General features: G+C 39.6%; 1 protein-coding gene across 2 annotated transcripts in view; it reads left to right on the top strand.

Annotated features, from left to right (window-relative positions):
- LOC124596262 (bile salt-activated lipase-like) overlaps positions 1-23,406 on the top strand; it is a 72,213-nt gene extending 48,807 nt beyond the window's left edge. For both annotated transcript variants that reach the window (XM_047135337.1, XM_047135336.1), the window contains 3 exons: positions 4,081-4,231; positions 21,025-21,160; positions 23,162-23,406. In XM_047135337.1, coding sequence (XP_046991293.1) covers positions 4,081-4,231; positions 21,025-21,160; positions 23,162-23,324 — 450 coding nt within the window. In that variant the 3' untranslated portion in view covers positions 23,325-23,406. The remainder of the gene's footprint in view (positions 1-4,080; positions 4,232-21,024; positions 21,161-23,161) is intronic.
- Positions 23,407-25,060: the final 1,654 nt, after the last annotated feature.

Below are 25,060 nucleotides of genomic sequence, written 5' to 3'. Positions count from 1 at the left end.
AGCCAATCGATTCCTCGCTTTAGTCAGGCTGTACCAGAAATTTCTCTTCTCCCCAGTTCTTTTCAGTACCTCCACATTACTTACGAGATCTACCCATGTAATCTCCAGCATTCTTCTGCAACGCCACACTTCAAAAGCTTGTATTCTCTTCTCGTCTAAACTATTTATCATCTATGTTTCACTTCCATACATAGCTACAACCCATACTCGATGTTAACAAATTTCTCTTCAGGAACTCTTTCCTTGCCATCGCCGGCCTACGTTCTATGTCCTCTCTACATCCAACATCATCAGTTATTTTGCTGCCCAAATAGCAAAACTCATTTAGTACTTTAAGCGTCTCTTTTTCTAATCTAATTCCCTTTCCCTCACCTCATTTAATTATGCTAGTTTAGCTTTTGTTGATGTTCATCTTACATCCTGCTTTCAAGACAATGTCCATTCAGTTCAGTTGCTCTTTCGATTCTTTTTTCTCTCTGACAGATTACAATGTTCTCGGCAAACCTCAAGGTTTTTATTCTTCTCCTTGGATTTCAATTGCTACTTCCAATTTTTCTTTTGTTTCCTTTCGTACTTGCTCGGTATTGAGATTGAACCACATCGGGGATAGGCCACAACCCTGTCTCATTCCCTTCCCAACACCAGCTTCTCTTTCGTGCACCTCTACTCTTATAACTGCCATCTGGTTTCTGTACAAATTGTAAATAGCCTTTCACTCCCTATATTTTACTCCATCCACCTTCATAATTTGAAAAAGGGTATTCCAGTCAACATTGTCGAACCCCTCCTCCAAGCCTACTAATGCTATAAACGTAGTTTTACCCTTCCTTAACCTATCTTTTAAGATAACTCGTAGGGTTACAATTGCTGCGCGTGTTCCTTTGTTTCTAGGGAATGCAAATTGATCTTCCTCGAGGTCGCCTCTTGCCAGATTTTTCATTCGTCTGTAAAGGATTCGTGTTAGTGTTTTGCAGCCGTAATTCATTAAACTGATAGTTTGTTTATTATCACATCTGTCAATAGCTGCTTCCTTTGGAATTGGAATCATTATATTCTACTTCATGTCTGAGGGAATTTCATCTGTCTCATATATCTCCCTCACCGAATGGATGGGTATTGTCATGGCAGGCTCTCTTAAGTCTATCAGTAGTACTAAGGGAATGTTGTCTACTCCCAGGAGCTTCTTTTGACAGATCTTTCAGTGCTTTGTCAAATTCTTCACGCAATATCATATCTCCTATTTCATCCTCATCTACGTCCTGTTCCATTCCCATAATATTGATCTCAAGAACATCACCCTTGTGTAGATCCTCTATATAGTCCTTGCACCTTTCTACTTCCCCTTCTTTGCTTAGGACTGGTTTTCCATCTCAGCTCTTGGTATTCATACAGGTTGTTTTCTTTTCTCCAAAGGTCTTCTTAATTTACTTGTAGGCGGCATCTGTCATGCCTCTAGTGATACATGCTTCTACATCCTTACAATTTTCCTCTTGCCATTCCTGCTTAGCCATTTTGCACTTCCCATCGATCTCATTTTTGAGACGTTCCTTTTCCTTTTCGACTACTTCATGTACTGTATTTTTATATTTTCTCCTTCCATCAATCAAATTCAGTATGTCTTGTATTACCTAAGGATTTGTACCAGCCCTCGTCCTTTTAGCTACTTGATTCAATGTTGGCTTCACTTTTTCATCTCTCAAAGCTATCCATTCTAATTCTACTGTATTCCTTTCCCCTTTCTTGTCAATGCTCCTTTTGAAAGCCTCCACATCCTATGGTTCTTTCAGTTTATCCAGGTCCCATATCCTTAAATTTTTGCCCTATTGCAGTTTCATCAGCTTTAATCTACAGTTGACAACCAATAAATTGTGATCAGAGTTCACGTTTGCCCCTGGAAAAGTCGTACAATTTGAAACCTGGTTCCTAACTCTCTCTTTTACCATTACATAATCTGTCTAAAATCTTCCGATGCCTCCAGGCCTCTTCCACTTATACAACCTTCTTTCATGGTTCTTAAACCAAGTGTGAGCAATGATTGAGTTATGCTCTGTGGAAAATTCTACCAGACAGTTTCCTCTTTCATTCCTTACCCCCAGTCCATATTCAACTACTACTTTTCCTTGTCTTCCTTTTCCCACTATCGAATTCCAGCACCCCATGACTTTAATTTTATCATAGATTTTTACAATCTCTTCGTTATCTGCGGACCTAGTTGGCATATAAGCTTGTACTACTGTACTACTGAGGCAGGCGTGGCCTTCGTGTCTACCTTGGCTAAAATGATGCTGTTCGTAGTAGTTTATCCGCGTTCCTAATTTTTTATTCGTTATTAAACCTACTCATGCATTACCCATATTTGACTTTTTGTTTACAACCCTATATTCACCTGACCAGAAGTCTTGTTCCCCATGCCATCGAATTTCACTAATTTACATTATATCAAACTTTAAACTATCCATTTCCTTTTTTAAATCTAACCTACCTGCCTGATTAAGGGATCTGACATTCCACTCTCCGATCCGTAGAACGCTAGTTATGTTCCTGATAATGACATCCTGCTGACTAGTCCCCACCCGGAGATCCAAATGAGGGTCTATTTTACTTCCGGAATATTTTACCCAAGAGGATTCCATCATCATTTAACCACACAGTAAAGCAGCATGTCCTCGGGAAAAATTACGGCTATGGTTTCCCCTTGATTTGAGATGTTCGCAGTAACAGCACAGCAAAGCAGTTTTGGTTTATGTTACAACGCCAGAGCGGTCAATCATCCAGAATGTTGCCCCTGCAACAATTGAAATGGTTGCTGCGTCTCTTCAGGAATCACACATTTCTCTGGTCTCTCAATAGATACCCCTCCATTGTGGTTACGGTATGGCTATCCATATCACTGAGACATGAAAGCCTCCCTACCAACAGCAAAGTCCATGGTTCACAGGGGTAGGGGCAACATGTTTATTAGTACATAATTTAACACAACAAAATAAAAGTAATATACTTTTTTCTTTTACTGTGTATTTCAGCTTAATGTGTTTACGATCATGCTTCCTTAAACTGTCATGTGGACTCCCCGTTTACATATAACAAAAGCGAGTCATTTAAGTGAATTGGCTGCCCTTTACTTTCTGCAAAATTAATCTTTTCATTTTCACTAGAACATATTTTCAAGATAGACGTACTTGTGAAGTCTATTAATTCGCTTCCGCATATATAAAGTGCCACCTAAAACATAAGGAGAAAAATGTGGATGACCATCTGTCGATCAAGCATTGGACAAAACAAACTGATGTTACATAAATGTTGATGTCTAACCTGATGGCAGAAGATTTAGAAAGCGCAACATATCTCCCAAGGAGAGTGCCTACACTACACTTGTCCGATTTTGGAGTAATGACACGAGGTAAGGGATCCTTACTCGGTAGGACTGACAAAGACATCCGACAAGTTCACAGAAGGGCAGCTCGTTCTGTATTATCTCGAAATAGTGGAGAGGTTATGACGAATATGTTATATGAGGGAGGCAATCATTAAGAAAAAAGGCTTTTTTCGTTTGGCATGAGATTTCCACGAGTTGCAATCGCCAGCTTTTTTCTGCAAATGAGAAAATGTTTTGTTGACGACCATCCATTTAACATATAAAAAGAAGTACTCATTGTAATAAAATAAGAGAAATCAGAGATCGCACGAAAGAAAATCATGCTATATTTTTCCAATGTACTGTTCCATACTGTAACTCTTGAGAAATAGTCTCAAAGTGCTTTTGTGAGCCTAGTGGCAAACTTTTAACTGTAAATTGCTGCGTAGTCATTGAGATGTAGATGTACATGATGTATAAAATGATTTTTAAACTATATATGTGATGTATTCTTTAACTTTAACAATAATCATGTGTACACACCTTGTAAAATCACGAGTTGCACATCATTTCCAAGATCATTTACATGATCTATGTAACTCTAAGTAACTAACTTCCTGCAATTAGAAAACAGTGTTACTCTTAATATATTTCAGTTTCATTCAGAATTTGGAAGATATTAACATAAAATTGAGTAAAACATTGCAATTTATTTTTATTAACAGCTCCATGCAGACCTTGTCACCATATACCCCTCGGTGGTAACGGCTAGGATTCTCTCTTCCATGCCTGCGGCTCAGCCTACCTATTTCTATCACTTCGACGTCACTACAAAACTTAATGTTTTTAAGAAACTGTATGGAGAGCAGTTTTCAGGTAAGTAGCCGTCACTTCCCCTTAATTATTAATTTATTGTGACGTTTCTGACAAAGGCAAGGAAAGAACCACTTAACATTCCACTGACAGTTATATCAAGAAAGCTTATTTTGAATTTGTAATACGTAACGCCTTCCTAAGCATATTAAATTTCCTTCTCCATCAGAAAATGGCGTATCGTAGTTGTGATGAAATTATTTGCCAGGTTACATGTTAAGAAAGAGGCAGGCGGAGAGTAGTAGTAGTAGTAGCTTTATTCATCTGTAGATTTCTTTTTACAAAGATATAGGACATGTCAAAGTATTTAAAGGTTTAGACAAATTTAAAATAAGCTAATTCGGGTAGACATATATTTAGAGACCTTTAGTTAGGCATAATCACTAGATTTACTCCTGGTATACAATACTCTTTTTAAAAATAACTTATTAAATAAAGTGATGTCACACTGTTCACTCATACCTCACTATCAGTCGCTGAACACACTATACACACATTGTTTCATAACACTTCACCCAATACACACACACATACACACACACACACACACACACACACACACAAAAACTGGTGATCTCTGGGCCACTTTCTGTACTGCAACTCCCCATTTGCTAACCTGAAAAACTGAGTCAGCATCCCTCCATAATGAGTGAGTTGTTGGGCTCAGGAAGAGGAAGAGGTGATAATATTGTGCTATGCATAGCTTGGGGGTAAGTATTTCTAGAAAGGAAAAAAGAAGGAAAAAACATAAGTGAAGGTGTTATGTGGAATGTTGGATGTTTTATAATCATTATTATTGTTATTTATTTCTACAACACTGTTAATCAAACCCCTACTCTGTTTTATCTAAGTAGTCCTTCAATGTATAAAATGTACAGCATAACAGTACTACACAAAATGGTTCAAATGGCTCTGAGCACTATGGGACTCAACATCTTAGGTCATAAGTCCCCTAGAACTTAGAACTACTTAAACCTAACTAACCTAAGGACATCACACACACCCATGCCCGAGGCAGGATTCGAACCTGCGACTGTAGCAGCCCCGCGGTTCCGGACTGCAGCGCCAGAACCGCACGGCCACCGCGGCCGGCACCCAGTGTTTTAAACAGATCTTTACAATGAGCTCGACTAGTATTTTGGTTGTTATTCTTATGGCTCTTTTGTGGAGTTTGAAAATTATGTTTCCATTTTGTGCGTTTGTTCCCCAAAAAGGAATGCCATAGTTAAGAATTGAGTGTACTTATGAATAATATGTAACTAAAAGACACTGCATGTTACACGTTGATGATAGAATTCTAAGGGCATAAGATGCTGATGACATTCGGTTTGAAACTACCTTTGTGTGTTCACACCACTTAAACTGAGAATCAATATTCATTCCTGGAAATTTTGCATTTGTTACACAGTCTATAGAGGTGCCATCTACATTTAATTTAACAATGTTATTATCCTCTTTAAACTGAAATTCATGGCATTAGATTTGTTATGTTCAATGTCACTTTTTTGGTTACTGACCAATCATAAACTTCCTTAACAGTTCCGTTTGCTTTCTCGACAAAAGTGAACAGAATTTTTTCACCCTGAGTAACACTACTAGGAAAGTCATTGATGTATATCATGAATAGTATTGGTCCTAATATGCTACCTTGCAGAATCACTATATTAATGTCTTTTGGTTCTGATAAGTGTTTTACTAAATGTTTAGATCTATTTGAAGTATGTGGTACCTCTACTTTTTGTACTCTATGTGCTAGATGTGATCGAAACCAATCATTAGCTACCACTCTTATTCCTAATTCTTCTAATTTATTTAATAGAATCTTATGGTCGACTGTATAAAACGCCTTAGGAAAATCCAAAAATAGGCCTGTGGCACACTCATCTTTATCAAGAGTATCAAGTACAACTTTTGTGAATTCTACTATGGCTGACTCAGTATTTTTGCCACTTCAGAAACCAGACTGTAATTCACTTAAGGGATTGTATTTATTCAGATAATTCATTAATCTGTCTTTCATAATTGCTTCTATAATTTTTGAGAATCCTGACAGTAGGGAAAAGGGCCAGTAATTTTCTATGTTTTCCGCATTACCTTTCTTAAGCAAAAGTACAACTCTTGCCTGTCTTAACTGCTCTGGAAATGTCCCTGATGTGAAGGATTCATTTATTATATTTGTTAAGGGCCCTTGTATAATCTCTATGCATTGTTTCAGTACACACAGTGGTACTTCATCTAAGCCTACTGACTTTATATTTTAGTTTTTGAACAGTTTTATTGACTTCAATCTCTGTGGTTGGAAGTAACAGGATTGTATTTAGTGCAACATTATTTACAGGTGTTTTATTTGTTTTGGGCAATTTTTGCTGTACCTTCTCGACGACACTTGAATAATTATCGTTTAAATAATTTGCAAAATTTGGCGGATCATTTATCACCTTATCCCCCTCCCTTACCAGTATGTTATACTGTGCTTGTTTGCTTCTCCCCGTTCCCTTTGTTATAACATCTCAGACTGCTTTGCTTTCATTCTCTGCATTATATATTATTTTGTCATTAAATGACTTTTTTGCATCAGTCAGCACCTTTCTATAGATATTTTTGTATCTATGATGGAAATTTAAGAATTCTGGATCATTGTGAATCATTTTCATGGAACTCAGATGTTCAAGTGTTTGCTGTTACCCATCTGTTTTTGTGAGATGTTGATACACAGATGCATACTTTTGGAAATGGTTTTCAAAGTTCAGTTTAAACAATGTGGAGAGTTTAGAGAATTTCATATTCACATTGGTTTCGTTATACACTTTACCCAGCTTTGTTTTCCTAGTTCTTTTGAAAAATCTCTTATTTTGATTTATGATAAAAGTCGTTTGGAGGCTTGTAGCTTAGGGAATGTTTACTGTTGTTATTTGACAGAGATGGTCTGATAGTCCAAGATATTTTACTGCTACGTCACCTTTTACCCTATCCGTATTTGTGGCCACATGCTCAATTACTGAGGCAGTCATTGTAGTAACCCTTGTCGCACTATTGACATGCCAAAACTCTGGAGGAATTTTATGAAGGTGCTGCTGGATTCACTTGTGATATTAGTATTGATGTTAATGTACCCACACGGAATTATGTTGACCTTTGTACTTGAGACTTCATCTAGAACTTCTGTTAATTTATTGAAAAAAGTGTCCACACTACCACTGGGAGATCTATACGCACACAAAATGATTAATTGCTCTGTGACATCAAGCCCTGTTAATTCAATAGCTGATATTTCGAAGTGTTTGTCTTCACTTACTGTACTGAGGCCATGTCTTGATTTGAACTGTGTTTCTTTTCTGATATAAATGCGTGATCCTCCACCCCTTGGAGTAGTTCTGTAGTATGAGTTTGCCCTTTCATGCAGTAATAACATTACATGTTGGATTTCTGTGTCTCTACACCAGTGCTCAGTAACACAAACTACAGTGCAGTCCAAACATTGGAGCTCAACTTCTAATAGTTTTATTTTATTTTTTAATGATTGCATGTTGCATGAGGATTGTTAAGTCTGTGAAATTCCCCATGTTGCTCTTTCCAGTGGTTTTTTTTGTGACATCTGGTATGTGTGGTATTTGAAGTGTTAAAATCTAGATTGTGAGTGATTGTTTCAGTATTTTTTAAACTGCTAGAGATACTCTCTAGGAAGGGGAACCTGTTGTCGGGATTTATCCTACAAAACACTTACTTTTCTCACTATGACAACAGGTATTTGACATGTGTGGCCCGAGATTCACCCCTGTACTTTCATGACTCAGCTGTACCAATCTTCCCTTCCCAGTCCTGTTTAGGTGAAGGCCATGGCTAGTGAAACCCCATGTGTTGATAGTCCCGACAGGCACCAGAGAAACATCAGCAAAGTTGCTGTCCTCAGAGCCATCCCTAATCCCACACTGATTCGCCCCACAGCTACATCAAGGTGTGATCGACCATGACGCCGGAACAGCTCAACGAAATTTACGTCGGTGCCATGAGTCAGGGAAGCTATCTTGTCCAAGTGACCACCTATGTCATATGCCCCATCCCTGTCCAAAGGTTTCCCGCCCCACCCACTATCACTACATGGTCCTCTTTTCGAAAGGCCTTACATAAGACAAAGGCAAGGAAAGAACCACTTAACATTTCACTAACAGTGATATCGTGAAAGTTTATTTTGAATTTCTAATATGTAACACCTTCCCAAGTATATATACTTTTTCTTCTCCATCAGAAAATGGCGTCTTGTAGTTGTGATGAAATTATGTGCCAGATTAAACGTTAAGAAAGAGGTAGATAGAACGTAAGCTTAAGGTACTGGAGAAACTGTTGCAAAAATCCAATTTTAGTAATATAAATTTCATAGCAAACGATCAGTTTACTCCAGATTTACAGTTGCTGTTGTGGTATTAAGTCCGCAGCCAGTTTAATACAAATCTCCCCACAAGTCTATCACGTGCAAACCTTGTCATCTTCGGATAAATGCTCCAATCTACAGTCACTTGGCACTGCTTTCTCTAGTGAACCTAGGACATTCTCTGCAGTTTTGACCTCCCACACGTCCCTCCATAACTAAACTGACGATCCCATCATTCCTCAGCAATGTTTACCTCCCACACGTCCCTTCATAACTAAACTGACGATCCCATCATGCCTCAGCACACATCATATCAATAGCTAGCTCCTTTTAGTCAAGTTGTGCCACAAATTCTTCCACAAATCAATCAATCAATACACCCTCGTATTTTGTCTATTTACCCTTTTAATTTGAACACTCTTGTATAGCATCACATTTCAAGAGCTTCTACTGTCTTCTTGTCTGAACTGCTTGTTGTCCACATTTTATTTCCGTAAAAGACTATGCTTCAGACAAATACACTCAGAAAAGATTTCGTATGGCTTAAATTTGTATTAAGAGTTGCAAGTCTTTTTTATTCACAAACACTTTTCGTGATACAGTCAGTCTTCATTTCTTTTTTTCCTCTACTTTGCCTGTCATCAGTTATTTTGATGCCCAAAGAGCAAAACTCATGTACTATTTTTAGAGTCTCATTTCCTAGTCTAATTCATTCATTGTAACAAGATTTAATTCGACTACATTGGATTATCATTGTTTTAATTTTCTTGGTGTTCATCTTATAGCCATAAATTTCTGACTTCTTCAAGGCAGGGGCTATCTGTAGTATTGTGAACACCGAATAAATTTCCAACTGCCGAAATCGCTGAAATCATCTATTCATACAGATGACCGGTTTCGGCAATTCTCTGTTGCTATCTTAGGATCTATGCTGACATCATTACACAATATCCTCCTTGTGTACAATGGATGTCGATGTTGCTATAGCTCAAGACCCCATTTCAGAGTAGCACTTGCAATCCACGTCCTCAAATGGTTTGAATGGCTCTGAGCACTGTGGGACTTAACATCTGAAGTCATCAGTCCCCTAGAACTTAGAACTACTTAAAACTAACTAACCTAAGGGCATCACACACATCCATGCCCGAGGCAAGATTCGAACATGCGACCGTAGCGGTCGCGCGATTCCAGACTGAAAAGCCTAGAACCGCTCGGCCACACTGGCCGGCCCCACTTTCTCAGTTATTCGCTGAATGCATTCTAATTTTTGTTTCCCCCTACAGTTTTAATCATCTACAGCTCTCTTTAATACCACTGCAGGTATTTCCTGATGTCTTAAGAGATTCCATACCATCCTGTCCCTTCTTCTTGTGAGTGTTTTCTATATATATTCATTTCCTCGTCGATTTTACAGAGAACCTCCTCATTACTTACCTTATCGAACCACCTAATTTTCAACATTCTTCTTTAGAGCCACATCTCAAATGCTACTTTGTACTTACGTTCTTATTTCCTACTTCAGTGATTGCCCTTTTTAGAGATGTCCATCCCTCTTCAGCTTACCTGCCTACTGAAATATTCCTTGTATCTATATATATAGCCTCAGAGAGCTTCATGCGTATTTCTACTTTACTTAGTACTTCAGCATCCCACTTCTTTGCGCATTTACGCTTCCTAAATGCTCTCTTAAATTAAGCCTACTCTTTATCACTACTAAATTGTGATGTGAATCTGTATATGCTCTAGGGTACGTCTTAAAATCCAGTACCTGGATTCGGAGTCTCTGCCTGTCCAAGATGTAATCTAACTGAAATCCCATGTATCTCTTGGCCCCGAGTATACCTCCTGCCCTTGTGATGCTTGAACGGAGTATTCGCTACGACTAGCTAAACGTTATTGCAGAACTCAATTAGATTTTCTCCTCTCTCATTCCTAGTACCAACCCCATATTCTACCGTACCCCTTTCTTCCGCTCCTGCCCCTACAACAGTATTGCATTGTATGTTATTGCAAAACTCAATTAGATTTTCTCCTCTCTCATTCCTAGTACCAACCCCTATTCTGCCGTACCCTTTTCTTCCGCTTCTGCCCCTACAACGGTATTGCAGTACTTTCTCTACCTCTTCATCTTCCGTCTGCGACATCGGTATGTATAACTCAGCTCTCGTTGTCGGTGTTCGTTTGCTGTCGATTAACTGAAATGCTCGCAGAAACTTCCTCTGTTCTGCGTTCCTATTCGTTATGAATCGTTCTGCCATATCCGCTGCTGTTGATATTACGCTTTACTCGTCTGACTTGAAGTCCTTCTCTTCATTTCACTTCACGGAGGCCCACTGTATCATGATTGAGCCTTAGAATTTCCATTTCCAGATATTCTGGTTTACTTACCGTGTTCAATCTTCCGACATTCTGCGCACCGTCTCGTAAAACATTTTCCTTTCGTTGGTTATTCAGTCTTGTTCAGTTCCTCCTTGGCAGTCTCCTCCCGGAAATCCGAATGGGGGAATATTCCGGAATATTTTGCCAACGGAGAGATCATCATGACACTTTTTCAGTTACAGACCACATGATCTGTGGATACACATTGTGTGTCTTCAATGCAGTGGTTTCCATGGTCTTCTGCATCGTCAGTCCGTTGATCATTGCTGATTTTTCCTTCTTTAAGGATAGTTTCCGATCCCAAGGGCAAGAGACTGCCCTGAACCTCTGCCTGGCTGTTGACTGAATGAGTGTGACTCCTTTTGACGGAATCGTTTAGCCGCCATTGCTGATGATTTTTATTCACAATTCAAGCGGTGGCGGGTTTCAAAACTGGGACTGAGGGCAGAGAACAGACTACAGAAAAACTAATGCTATAAACCCTTGTTTGCCTCCTTTTAACCTATCCTGTAAATTACGACTTACGTTCAGTATTGTTTCACCTTTCCTTACATTTGTCAGGAACACAAATAAATCGTTCCCGAGGTCATCTTATACTAGTTTTCTTTCATTTTCCTGTAAATACACACCAAGACAAAAAAAATGCACCACGAAGCAATTATCCAAATAGAACGCAAATCGAGATCTGTGACGTACGTGCACAGAGAAACAGATGGCTAAAGTTTCAAAAGAATTTGAAGATTTATTCAAGAGCTTCACAGTTTCAGAAAGTCAATAATGCATTTGTCCTTCTCGCCTCCTTTGGCCCAAGTGCATGCGATTATCGGCTTGGCATTGATTGATAGAATTGTCAGATGTCCTGCTAGGGGATATCATGCCAAATTCGGCTCAATTGAGGCACTATATTGTCAAAATACCGAGCTGGTTTCAGTACCCTGCCCACAATGCTCCAAAAGTTCTCGACTGGGGACACATACGGTGACCTTGATGCCCAAGGTACGATTTGGCAAGCACGAAGACAAGCGGTAGAAACCCTTGCTCTGTGAGAGCGGACATTATTTTTCAGAAATGTAAGCCCAGAATGACTTGCCATGAAGATCAACAAAACGGGCGTAGAATATTGTCGACGTACCGTTGTGGTGTAAGGGTGCGGCGGATGACAACCGAAGGGATCTTGCCATGATACGAAACGATACCCCTGGTTGTCGGGCGTATGGATAGTTACAGTTCGTTTGGTTCCCACCACCGTCCGGGGCCTCTCCAGATACGGCTTCGCTGGTTATCGGGGCTTAGTCCGAAGCGGGACTCATCACTGAATTCTACTCCAGTCAATGAGATTCCAGTCCCTAATGGCCAGCGAAAACGTGTCTGGGGCCACCCCGAACGGTAGTGGGATACCAAACAGGGTGTCACCCGCCGTACGGTCCGGCAAACAGGGGTGAGTGTCGGGAATGCCATTTCATTTCTCCCCAAGACTGCTTTGGTTGTCCTCCGCGATACGTTGGCTATATTGTACGCCTCATTTGGTTGCCCTTCATAGCAAGCAATCCTAGGCTTACATTTCAGCAAGATAATACCCATACGCCGGCCAGAGTGGCCGAGCGGTTCTAGGCGCTACAGTCTGGAACCGCGCGACCACTACGGTCGCAAGTTCGAATCCTGCCTCTGGCATGAATGTGTGTGATGTCCTTAGGTTAGTTAGGTTTAAGTAGTTCTCAGTTCTAGGGGACTGATGACCGCAGCAGTTAAGTCCCATAGTGCTCAGAGCAATTTGAACCAATACCCACCCACACACGTTGAAAGTTTCTACTACCTGTCTTCGTGCTTGTTCGAACCTACCTTGGGCAGCAAAGTTGCAGGTTGTCTCACCAGCTGATAAGGTTTGAATAGTTATGGGCAGAGACCTACGACCAGCTCGGTATTTTGACGATCTAGTGCGCCAACTGGGCAGAATTTCGCACGATGTCCTTTAGCAGGGCATCTGACAACTCTGTCAATCAACGCTAAGCCGAATAACTGCTTGCATAAAGGTCAGAGGTGGATCATCTCGTTACTGACTTGCTCATTTTGTGTGGTTCTTTCTGTTCATTTTTATAGAGTAAAAATCCGCTTCGTTTGCTAGCAGTTTTCTTAATATACTCCATGACCGGTTTCGAAGCATAAAGGTACGTCTTTAGATGCCATCATGCGTAGGCCTAGCAAAAATAGCGCTCCCTTGGACAGCACTTGAAGGTTTAAGCTTCGAAACCGGCCGTGGAAGAAAATTAAGAAACTTACTAGAAGCTGAGGCTGACTTTTGTTTTATAAATATATTCCTCAATTGCGGATGTCCACCTGATCGAATGTCTTGTTCTCTTTCTCTTCAATAAATTATCCAGTTTTTCTGAAGTAGTAAGCAATTGTTGGTCTTGATGTGTACGTTCCATCTACCGATTTCCAGTCCAGTCTGATAATTCTTTCATGTTTGCTTTCAGACGTATTAAACTCGGTACGGAATACGATGTTTAGTACTGGAGAGACACTGTATAGAGTCCCAGACGTTACATATAAACAGGCCTCTATATCCTCTATATCATCCTTTTAGACAGCAGAGCAGCGTGCGATTCGTCCGCCCACAAACTGAACCAACAGAAAATTGCCTAACACTGCAACCGGTCACTGGCCAGAAAAACTGACGTCGTTTTTGGCTTAGTTCAGCGTTTGTATTTAGTATGTAGCTTTAAAATTGTGACCATTCTACTGAGTCTAGTAATGGTTAATTATCTGGTTGACCATGTCAACCTAACGAAATACATGGTTAATCTTTAGGTAGTTGATTTTTTTATGGAGCTCTTTGCAATGCGCGAAGTCGATAAAGAGGCTCGATGAGTAATTTCATAATTTCGTCACACTACAAAGCGCATTTCACTGAATTATTGCTTCACTGTCTACGTGGTAAATTTATCCTAACCACAGCAATGAATGGTTTGAAGACTGTATAATCTTGCTGTACAACAGTCCAACGCTGAAAGATACTAATTATATGAAGATTTTTCGATCGCCAGTTGCGAAGGATCAGTTTAATACATCAGAATCTATTTTACTATTATTGAAATACAGTTATCTTGTTAACTATTTTGAAACTTCTACTTTCAATCAAGTTAGCTGCAAGCTCTGAGATCACTGTGTAGCTCAGTGGTTACACACTTTAAAACTTGCTGTTATAAAAAAATGAAAATGAAATAACTGCCAAAATTGTAAAAGAAATCCCAAGAGCAATGTCAATGCGACCATTACATTTCAGTAATATAAAAATGCATTTACAGCTGCCTTTGCAGCAAAGTTAACATTACTTGAAGTTACGATTATATTTAATTATCGTGCTATTTGGAAAGTAATATGATCTTTACAGAAAATTATAAAAAAGGGTAAAACAAAACAAGAAAAGATATATGATTTTCGGAGAATGAATTTGAGTAATAATTTTAAGTAACTTCACCTATTCCACAGTGGCGTATGAAGTTTGGACTGTAATGTTCACTACAGATCTACCCACTTATAATTCATAAAAGTTCTCGCCTTGTGTGTAGTAGCTGTTGTGGTGCCGTAGCTGACGTTTGCACAATGATAGCTGGCTAGGCTCTTCACATCTCCTTCTAAATGGAATTAATTTAGTACGACTACATTGCTTGCGGGAGCCATTGTTCTTGATGTAGTGTCGGTTCAAAATCCCGCGGTAGATTAATATTGGATAATCTTGCTTTCCTACATACAAAATTTCCAGAGAAGACTTTGCAACGTAAATGCCGCTGCCACCCGAATTTTCGGTCGAATTTACACAGTTTTAGCAGTCACAAAAATAATAACGTCACCATACATTACACGGCTACGTCCGCACACACGGCTATCCTGCCTTTGACTGTCATCTTGTTTCTTTCCGCGCCATTCGGTGCCAAGGTGACCCACACAAAACGGTTTGAAAACCTATTTGAATCACCACATTCCTTATTAGCTTACTAAAAGGTTTAAGATATTTGTACGTTACCTTATTAGCTTAATCAAGCACTAACAACGTTTCTAAGTAAGCGCTGAATATTACAGTCATTGTAACTATTATAAATGTCCGTTATTATGTTCTTAGTATCTGTAACAAACAATCATTCAGTCCTTTTAATAGGAATTTCAAAAACACTTCGGAATGTTAGTAAAATATATATCTCAAGTACTTATTTCTATTGTTACAGTTTAATCGAAAATTTTAATACATTTTTCGTCGAATTTAAGCGATTACGTTCAAACAGCCTCGAAATAGATAACTTTCTCAACAACTGATTTTTCTAAAATATGCTCTACATTTGATAGTGAAATAAATAGTGAATGACATTTACGAAATGTCTTTTTCCAGCTGTTCACACGTGATATGTGTCAAATATACATAGGAGAAACGAAATGGCTAACAAGTACAGAAATAATAGTGTGTCAGTTGCGTACTGAGTTTATAACTCATCTGCTACCTTGGGTTATTAGACTAAGCCCTGACGTACGAAGCTATGCCCTGTTACGCTGATGTTTGTGACCCTGTGACGTAAGCAAAAGAATTAGTCACAACAGCACTGACAGAAAATCGACTTAACGTGATATCCTGTGTAAATAAACATCTAACAATGTGTAATCACGCTTAGAAAGGCTCTAAGAATTGTTGTGCGGGAATGTGCTTACCTTGGGACGATTTCCCTTGAATGTAATCATATTAATCTGAAACTGGTCTATCACAGAAAACACGTCAATAAAACCCTGAATAACGACGTAGCAGAACAATAAAATCTGCACGTACTGTTGCTAAAATTAAAAACCTAACTACCATGCTCTGCACAAAAATTGCAAACATGGTTCTAATCGCTCTGAGCACTATGGGACTTAACTTCTGAGGTCATCAGTCCCCTAGGACTTAGAACTACTTAAACCTAACTAACCTAAGGACACCACACACATCCATGCCCGAGGCAGGATTCGAACCTGCGACCGTAGCGGTCACGCGGTTCCAAACTGTAGCGCCTTGAACCGGCTGGCTCACAAATATTGCATGAAAACATCAATGTACATGCTATAAAAATTTGCTACTGCAAATTTCCGTCCTGGTGTCATCAAAGAACTTTTATTAAGTACACAGAGCGCAATATTTATTACTAATTCATGGGAGAATCTGTATATGACAGAATTAATTAATTTTATCTGTGACTTTGATGGTCACTGAATTGACATTGGTGGATATTGGCAACAAGTATAAGGAGACCATAAATGAGTAACCACAAAGCTAAACTGATACTCTGTATTTAGTTCAAAATAATCAAATGTTACATGAACAACACTTGGGCTTTACAATACCCGTGAACATGAATCGATTTTCTGTCAGTCACAGAAATGCAAGTGTCCTCTGCACGCATTGAAAACTAAAAACCAACAGGTCTCGGAAGACCCTAACGGTGCTGACCGGTCGCCGTGTCGTCCTCAGCCTATAGGCGTCACTGAATGCGGATATGGAAGGGCATGTGGCCAGAATCCCGTTCTCCCAGCTTTTGTCAGTTTTCGTGACCGGAGCCGCTACTTCTCAATTAAGTAGCTCCTTAATTTCCCCCTCCCCCCCCCCCCCAAGGGCTGCGTGCAGCACGCTTGTCAACAGCGGTCGACTGACTTGACGGTCACCCATCCAAATGGTAGCCAAGTGCGACAGCGCTTAACTACAGTGATCTGACGCGGACCGGTGTTACCACTGCGGCAAAGCCATTGTCAGTATTGCATTGAATAACCATAAATACAGTAGAGAATAACGAAACTGAGAGCATAAAACACTGGATTAAATGACTACAACACGGTCCTCTAATCATCTTCCCCAATTTGCGAAAAGTTATCGGTCTGTGAGCCTGTGTAATACCGCGTTACTAATTATTAGACCACGCTCGCAATTCGTCACTAATTCAACATGCGAAAAGATGTGATTTATGTGTGCAAATACCAAACTCTCCGTACTGAAATGTTTACATGATGCAAATTAATACCTGTTACGGTCCCACCAAATATCCAATTGCAAAGATCACCTTCGATCAACTTACACAACCTGGCCGCTGGATCTGGAACACAGTCAACCACCTGACGCCTGTAGTAGAGCGGAACTTTGTCGAAGTTGAAAACACTCAAACTGCAACAGCGACCTATCGATACCGATTACAGGAAATATTTGCGAAACGTTTGCAAAGATTATGTCACATAACCAAGATAAATCCTTCGAGTGAAATGAAAGTGTTGTTTAACACACAACTTTCAAATGTTGTGACTAAATAGCTCACCAAGTAACGAAAATCCCAAAGACTTACTGAGTTCAACTACGCAGCTGTCAGCGGGTATAGCATAATGAAGAGGATGGACAAGGAATACAAGATACATAAAGAATTCCATTTGTCATAAAGAAGCGTGTAAGGATGTGGAATTAAAAAGTCTCACAATTGTAACTGAGTAATATTTACAGATTCACGGAAATATCTAGCTCTCTAAAGGTGTCACGAATATTGTAGACCTTTATCAGAACGGCACTTAACCTTATTCGTGATCGTTGACGCATTACTTGCGAAAGTGCTTATTCGTGAGAGTTCTCTCATTATTTGTGAAAATAGTGTTTGTTGGATGTGTACAATTGTGATGTCCAACGATGATGTAATTTTTACGCTGTTCTGAAGTGCAGGTTAACTTCTGAAGGGGAGAATAATCGAATATTTGCAGCTGGACTGATTGCTGGACAGACGCTGCATGTGTTACAAAGTGTACCATCGAGACAGAGACGCGGGCTTCTAGCCACTGACCGTGTTCAAGGCTCACCTGCGCCGGATCCACCGAAACTGGCTGACAACAAGGCATGGTCGACAAATGACGCTGCTGCACCTGATACCATATTGCACGTATACTACGTGCTTCAGGGCAACTGTCCCTTGGTGGCAGCTATTGTCTTGGTCAGACGAACTGTAGTTGTCATACAGCTCAGACATTGTCTGCCCCCTGTAGCTGAGTAGTCAATGCGACAGAATGCCAATCCTAAGGGCCCGGGTTCGATTCCCGGCTGGATGGAGATTTGCTCGGCTCAGGGTATGGGTGCTGTGTTGTCGTCATCATCATTTCATCCCTATAGACGCTCAAGTCGCCGAAGTGGCGTCAAATCGAAAGACTTGCACCCGGCGAACGGTGCAACCGACGGGAGGCCCTAGTCACACGACATTTACATTTAGTTCAAACATTCCAAGGTTTGACGCATTTAATGAGAGGAGACGAGCACAATTCGGCTTATAGGCTAATTTACAGCGCTTGTAGCCTGAGTGAACATGAAATGTGCCACAGTACGCGTGCAACCATGGAAGGAGAGTTCAGTGGCAGTACAGATTGCGTAATGAATGGTGTGGATATACGTCGCACACACGGAAAACATTCCAAATCACTATGCAGAAGCTATAGGCAATTACAATGTGTACCGAGGATTCGTATCCACGATAGACCGCGGTCTCTTCCTGCTCTTATATGCAAAGATGGTGCACAATAAATATATTTTCCGTATGTTTAATCATCTCGTTCGTATTTCAGACGTAGTTTACCAGACAGTGAGTACTATATAGCGGCAGCTAGGAAAAACAATTACTTAATTATCTGAGACCCGTGTGAAAATTTTTCAGTTATATTTATTTACACAGTTGGTATTGACAATTTTTATTTTTGCAGGAACAACAGTCATTGTAAATTGTTTGTATGATGCTGACGCCATTTGTCTGTAATAAGATGATCCATATTACGGCCTTAGGCCTTTTTCTAGCACAAAAACTTATTTATACATGAAAAGACATCAGACTGGATTGATATACAAGTGCCTGTCGACGAATCGTATCTGGTCATATTTTGTCAGCTACTGTTCAGACAGAATAATGTGGCGCATACCTATTAAGTGTTCTAGTAGTTTCATATAACGACTGTACTATGGAGTCCAGAAATGAAGTTTTGTAATACATTTAGGCGTTTTAGAGATGTTCTCACTTTTACTTATGACAGATCTGGCCTTTATGGCCAGATGTGCGTTCAAAGACTTGTATTTGATACCAGTCTGATACTTTTGACATTTAAATTAAGTTTTTGTACTTGAAAATGGCCTAAGGCCGAAATCTGGATCGTATTACAACGCAAAAAATGGCAGCAGTATCATTGAAAGAAAGAAAACAGTTGGTATTGTGCTGTGTTTCACTAATCTTAGCGGTGGCCGAGTGGTTCTAGGCATTTGAGTCCGGAACCGCGCAACTGCTACGGTCGCAGGTTCGAATCCTGCCTCGGGCATGGATGTGTGTGTGTCCTTAGGTTAGTTAGGTTTAAGTAGTTCTAAGTTCTAAGGGACTGATGACCACAGATGTTAAGTCCCATAGTGCTCAGAGCCACTAATCTTAGTAACAACTGCAACGTCCACTGAGACTGGCTTGGGCGAATCCTACCTCATATATTATACAGAGCAGTGTACCTGAATAAGACGTTAAGAGCGTTGTTCAGCATTGCATTATTTTGGCAGGGAAGACCAGCGGTACAACAATCTCAGGAGCTCTAGAGCCGCTTGATTATCTGGAAAGAAGTGCCAGTAAGCTTCGTCGACGTCATAGCTCGTAGTGTAAGTAAGCTATTGAAATAGAACGGAGAAGAAAGCTCAGTCTCATAGATACGAGTTTCTCGTACCATAAAATTTCAAACTTACTGGACATGCAGCTATAGTGTGCACCTGTGGAACCAATTAATACAAACTGGTGTTACATAGCGACGTGATGATTATGAATTGATCACACACAATGGTATAGCCACCAGCCAGCCATATGGTAGTAGCAGACCGTATGGTATCGTATATGATGTCGGCTAGGTGCTGGAGAGTAGTATACTCGATCTGTTATTATACATTGTTCGACATCGTTTGCTGCGAGCTGCAGGCAAAACTTCACTCCAGCTTCCTTCTTTCGCAAACGAGAAACGTCTGAACTATGACGGCATACCGAGAGCACAAATGTCGAAAAGTGACAAGAGCATGCCCATGCCTGTCACACACTTATTTGATGAAATATGTGGAGCACCCGACTTCCAACAACAGTAGTGTATTAATGTCATCGTGCAGAGCTCTGACGGTAGCAATCACGAATCAAATATTGTTTAGTATCACCTCAGACATATGCCATGTACGATGGTTTGAAGCACGACTGAACACAAGGTGCCATATTGACTCCTACAAACTACGCCTACATGAGAGCGATGTCAGAATTCAAGGTACTTTCCTCTATAACTCATGTTTCAGCACAATTACCAGCCACATGTGGCCACGTGGTACGAGGTTGGTCTTCCAGCAGCTAGTATTTAAACATATGGCGCAAGCTTTCATAGAAACATTTCTTAATTTTCTTTCTGTCCCTCGTAGAATAAGAGAATCTTAGAGTAAGAATCTTAACATCTTCTGAAATGTGATGTGCTCAATCTTAGGTCTAAGATTCGTTTTAGTCACACATATCTAAGTTTTGAAATTTTCAACCTATCGCTGTGTAAATATTACAAACGTAACTTCTAGACTAGTTAGAGTGGTTTGAAGTGAAGCAAGGACATAGTAGATGGGACTCAGACACTTCTTCGGGAGACGGGGTAGTACAGGGATTATACAGTAAATAGCGTGGAATATCCTACAGTAGGACCTAATATTAAAACAATATTAGTGAAGCAAATATAAAGCCACGTGGAGGATTTGATAGAACTCAACCGAGCAAATTAACAGCCGACAGAATATGTCACGGAAATATCTACCACTCGAAAGGTACCACGAATATTGAAGACTTTTATCAGATATCATATAATCACAGACGAAATCTCTGATTCATCTTCCGGTAGATCTTACTAAAGTAAGCATCTCGATACTCTATGAACCGCCGAAAGAGAGGGAAGTGTATTGGCTGAAAAGCCACAGTTGCATCACTTTTGATGTAAATTAGGTAATATTTTGTTTGATTTTCGCTTATTTTTACAGGTGTCAGTCACTGTGATGATTTACCTTACTTGTTTTCCGAAGAGAAAACGAAGGACATTCCGAAGGGACCAGAAACCGAAGAAGGCAAAGCCATAGCGCGTATGACCCGGCTTTGGACCAACTTCGCCAAGACTGGGTAAGCTTTCTACTTGTTTTTCAGCCATATCTTTCCTAATTTGCAGTGACAGAAATCTCTGATAAGTGTCAGACATGATTAGAAACGTATTTCAAGGTCAATCGGCAGATACAATGAGTTGTCACACCATTAATTTAACCTTCCATACAGGTACTTCTCCAGCTCTTGTTAGTTAAATATTTTGCCTTTATTAAGGTTATAACAAAGGAACTGAGTTTCTAGTAGTACTACTGTTCCATTCCTTCGTAATTGAGAATGGAAGCCTTATTACTGTTCTTTATTTGACTGATTTCTAACAGCGTATACGCAGATTTCTACTCCGCGAAATTCGCGTGATGATAAGAGTCGGTTAAGGTCGTACTTATATGCAGTTCATAAAAAGTAGTTATGGAGAAGCAATGGTAATAAATCTACCAGCTTATGTTGTAGCGTAGTTATTGAGAGCTATTTTAAGGAAACGTCCATAAATTAGACCATTTGAAAAATATTCAGAAACAGTGCATGAAGTGCAATTCCGAGAGATGGATTCTTGTAGACATAACAGAACGTACGAATACGAACAACAGCATAAGTAGAACAATAAGCAAATTAATCCTTTCTACATTTCAACGTGCAGAAAACCAAGTGATTACCACTGTTATTCATGCGTCTGCCTAACATTATAAGAAAGTATCAGGAAGTATTTTACAGACAGAAAACTGATTACAAGTTCAACTTCATTTGAAGCATCCTGTGACACTTCACCTAGGTATAACAAACTATTGTTCAGGATCAAACAGTAAAAAAAAAATTCAACCCCCCCCCCCCCCATATAACTGTTTCACGTTATTTTATCTTTTGCCAATACAATGAACGTAGCTCACTTACGCTTCACGACATAAAAACTAAATACATTTAAACATTTGTAGGTGTCATTCAAAATACGGAAGGTACATGTAGGACGTTTCTAAATTTCCGAATTCCATCGAATTTCGTGACTCAGTTATCAATCAGTTATTGGTCTGTTTAGTTTTTAGTGTTTACTCATACTTTAATCAAATAGAAGCAGTTTCCATCTGTGCCTAATGCATGAAACTAAAACAAATTTAACGCACTGTAATAGACGAAGACAGAAGTTTTATTTTCGTTGATATGGTTCTCTCTACCTTCTTCGTGGTTTACCTAGATATCTGTGAACTTGCATAGGCTAGAGATTTTTCTGTTTGTTCTTCGTAAGAACGAGTATTATCAGAAATGTTTCGAAGTATAACATATCAATCCTGTCGCGTCACCCGTTGTTTATGAAGCAAAGGATGTGATACTGTGTCGTGTGGTTACTCTTGGCATATCCCTCACACATTTTTTCAGCGAAAGTTAACTTCAAGCAAAATAATCATCATATTACAATCAAGGACTTTTGAATGCTGTTAAGGAACAATTTAGTTTCATTCATATGACCCACAGTTGTATTCAAAACTCGATAACGAATAGTACTAGTGATGACGGCGTGGCAAAGTACGTTTCCCCTGAATATTTTTCATGATATTGGAATCAAAATACTTGTGCCCTACATTGTTCATGGATTTTTGCATTTGGAAGATTTAAAAGGGCTGGTTGCGTTGAAGCAAAAGCCTTGAAAACCACATGTTAGTTCATATTTATGAAAGGAGTGATTATATTTTTCAACATACGTTCTGCTTTCCACTATTTTGTCGCCCGTGGAGTAGGAGCAGAGTAAAAATTCTTCCTTGTTTTTAATTTTTAATTTTTTTTACTTTTTTCTTGAATACAGTTTCAGTCGTAACAATAATATAATTGGGAATTTTGCTCAAGAATTGAGTTCATAAGTGCATGTTATTTTACTACACAAGATTCGAACAAGCAATGTACAAAAACAATGAGCTCGGACTCTATGTACGTCAATCCTATAAATGATCAACAATTAAAACAGTGTTCTCTGTATTCGTTTCACGCTTTCGAGTAGTAGCTACCAAAGTTTTATTGTTTTCATTTTTTCAACAGGAATCCAACACCAGATCCAGCGGACCCTATGTTGTCAGTGACCTGGTTGCCTTTCAAGAAGGACGAGGGATATTACCTAGACATCACCAGTGATGGGTTGAGTTCTAAGAAGGATTTGATGAAGGATCGAGTGGACTTCTGGGACAGTATCTTCAGGATGTAGATGAACTCCAGAGTGTTGAACAGACTGTAAACACACTGAATGACTCCAGACATGACAACGTCTTTCTAAATGTTGTTTACAATCATCGTTCATGCCTCTCTTTTATTAAACTAGTACATTGAAAACAAAAATCATCGAACTGATGGCCATGCTGCTTAAAGTATCCTATTTAGAACTAATTTAAAGCCGGCCGGAGTGACCGTGCGGTTCTAGGCACTACAGTCTGGAACCGCGTAACCGCTACGGTCGCAGGTTCTAATCCAGCCTCGGGCATGGATGTGTGTGTTGTCCTTAGGTTAGTTAGGTTTAAGTAGTTCTAAGTTCTATGGGACTGATGACCTCAGATGTTGAATCCCATAGTGCTCAGAGCTATTTGAACTAATTTAAAATTCTTAGAGGTCGTTCACTTTGTAGGCACACCTACAGTTTAAGTAGTGAACATTTACACTTTAGATCTCGTTCCATTGACAACCCATAGGTAATGTGATTGGATATGATAGTTTGTCGGCAATAGAATTGCATGCAGCATTGCACCAGAAACCATTGCTTTCGTGATAGAGTTTGCCAGACTCTTGAAGATATACCTATTTTAAAACCTGTTAAATATCTAAGTAAAACTGACCGGATGCCCCCGTGTAATTTGAGATCTGACCACCAGATACCAAGGGAGGTGGACGCAACCAGTATAAGAGAAGGCACGGAGTAACATCAGTAGAGCAGCCGTAACGGGAAAATGGGTCGGTGAAGAGAGCTCAGTGTCTTTGAACCTGGTCATTAGATGTTGCCTGAGTTACATATCCATCAGGGTTAGTACACCCCTTCTAAAACAAACATCCCAAGTAGATTGTTGATGTGACTGTGAAGTGGAAATGCGAAGGAACAACCACGCAGTATCACCCAGGAAGACATAGTGTACTGATGGACAGGAACGGTCGAACACTGCACAGCGATTTGTAAAAAAATCTGTGGAAAAGATAACTCATGCTACGAGCAGTCAGTAGTATATCAGAGTGGATTCTAGGATAACGATCATATCATAAGGTCACTAACGTGATGGTCCTTCCACACCTCGAGGGAAATTGTGTGAGGTACATTCAATATCAAGATGTAACCGGATATCTGCTTGCAGGGCAGCTGCATGGCTAAAGAATGTTGGCAAAATGGTCACCCATCCACTATACTGGTTCTGGTTCAGTCAACGATCTAAGACAAGAACACCCTCTGATCGTTTATCCCGCCCTTCCTTCCCTCTAAATAAATTATCAATAACCACATTGCATTATTTTAACAAAAATCACCATTATCCAGCATTAAACGATTTCCAAAACGCTTTGTTTAACAACAGATACACTAAGTGCCTTTAACAAGCATATCACCGTACAGCCCCACTCCTCCAACGCTGTTTACAGTCCGTTTCGCTTATCTCGACTTCCTCTCAGTATTCCAAACATACACACGTAAATGTGAGACTGCACAGTCAGTACTGTTTTATATTTCTATAATGTCAGTATCCCCATTAAACAATTTGAAAAGTGGCATAGCACCTTCGCATCAGAATAATTCGCTTTTGGGTGAGAAAGCCACGCCACAGTAAGTAAACCCAAATTATATTTTAAGCCCTATTCAGAATTAAATGACAAAATCCAATGAGAATCTATTTTAATGAATAAATTTACGCATAAGTAATAACAAAATTACTTAAATCTTAATTGTAAATCATTTACCAAAGGATATTT

The sequence above is a fragment of the Schistocerca americana genome, chromosome 2, assembly GCF_021461395.2.
Source record: "Schistocerca americana isolate TAMUIC-IGC-003095 chromosome 2, iqSchAmer2.1, whole genome shotgun sequence".
Classification (NCBI taxonomy): domain Eukaryota; kingdom Metazoa; phylum Arthropoda; class Insecta; order Orthoptera; family Acrididae; genus Schistocerca; species Schistocerca americana.
This window is presented reverse-complemented; position numbering and strand designations above follow the sequence as displayed.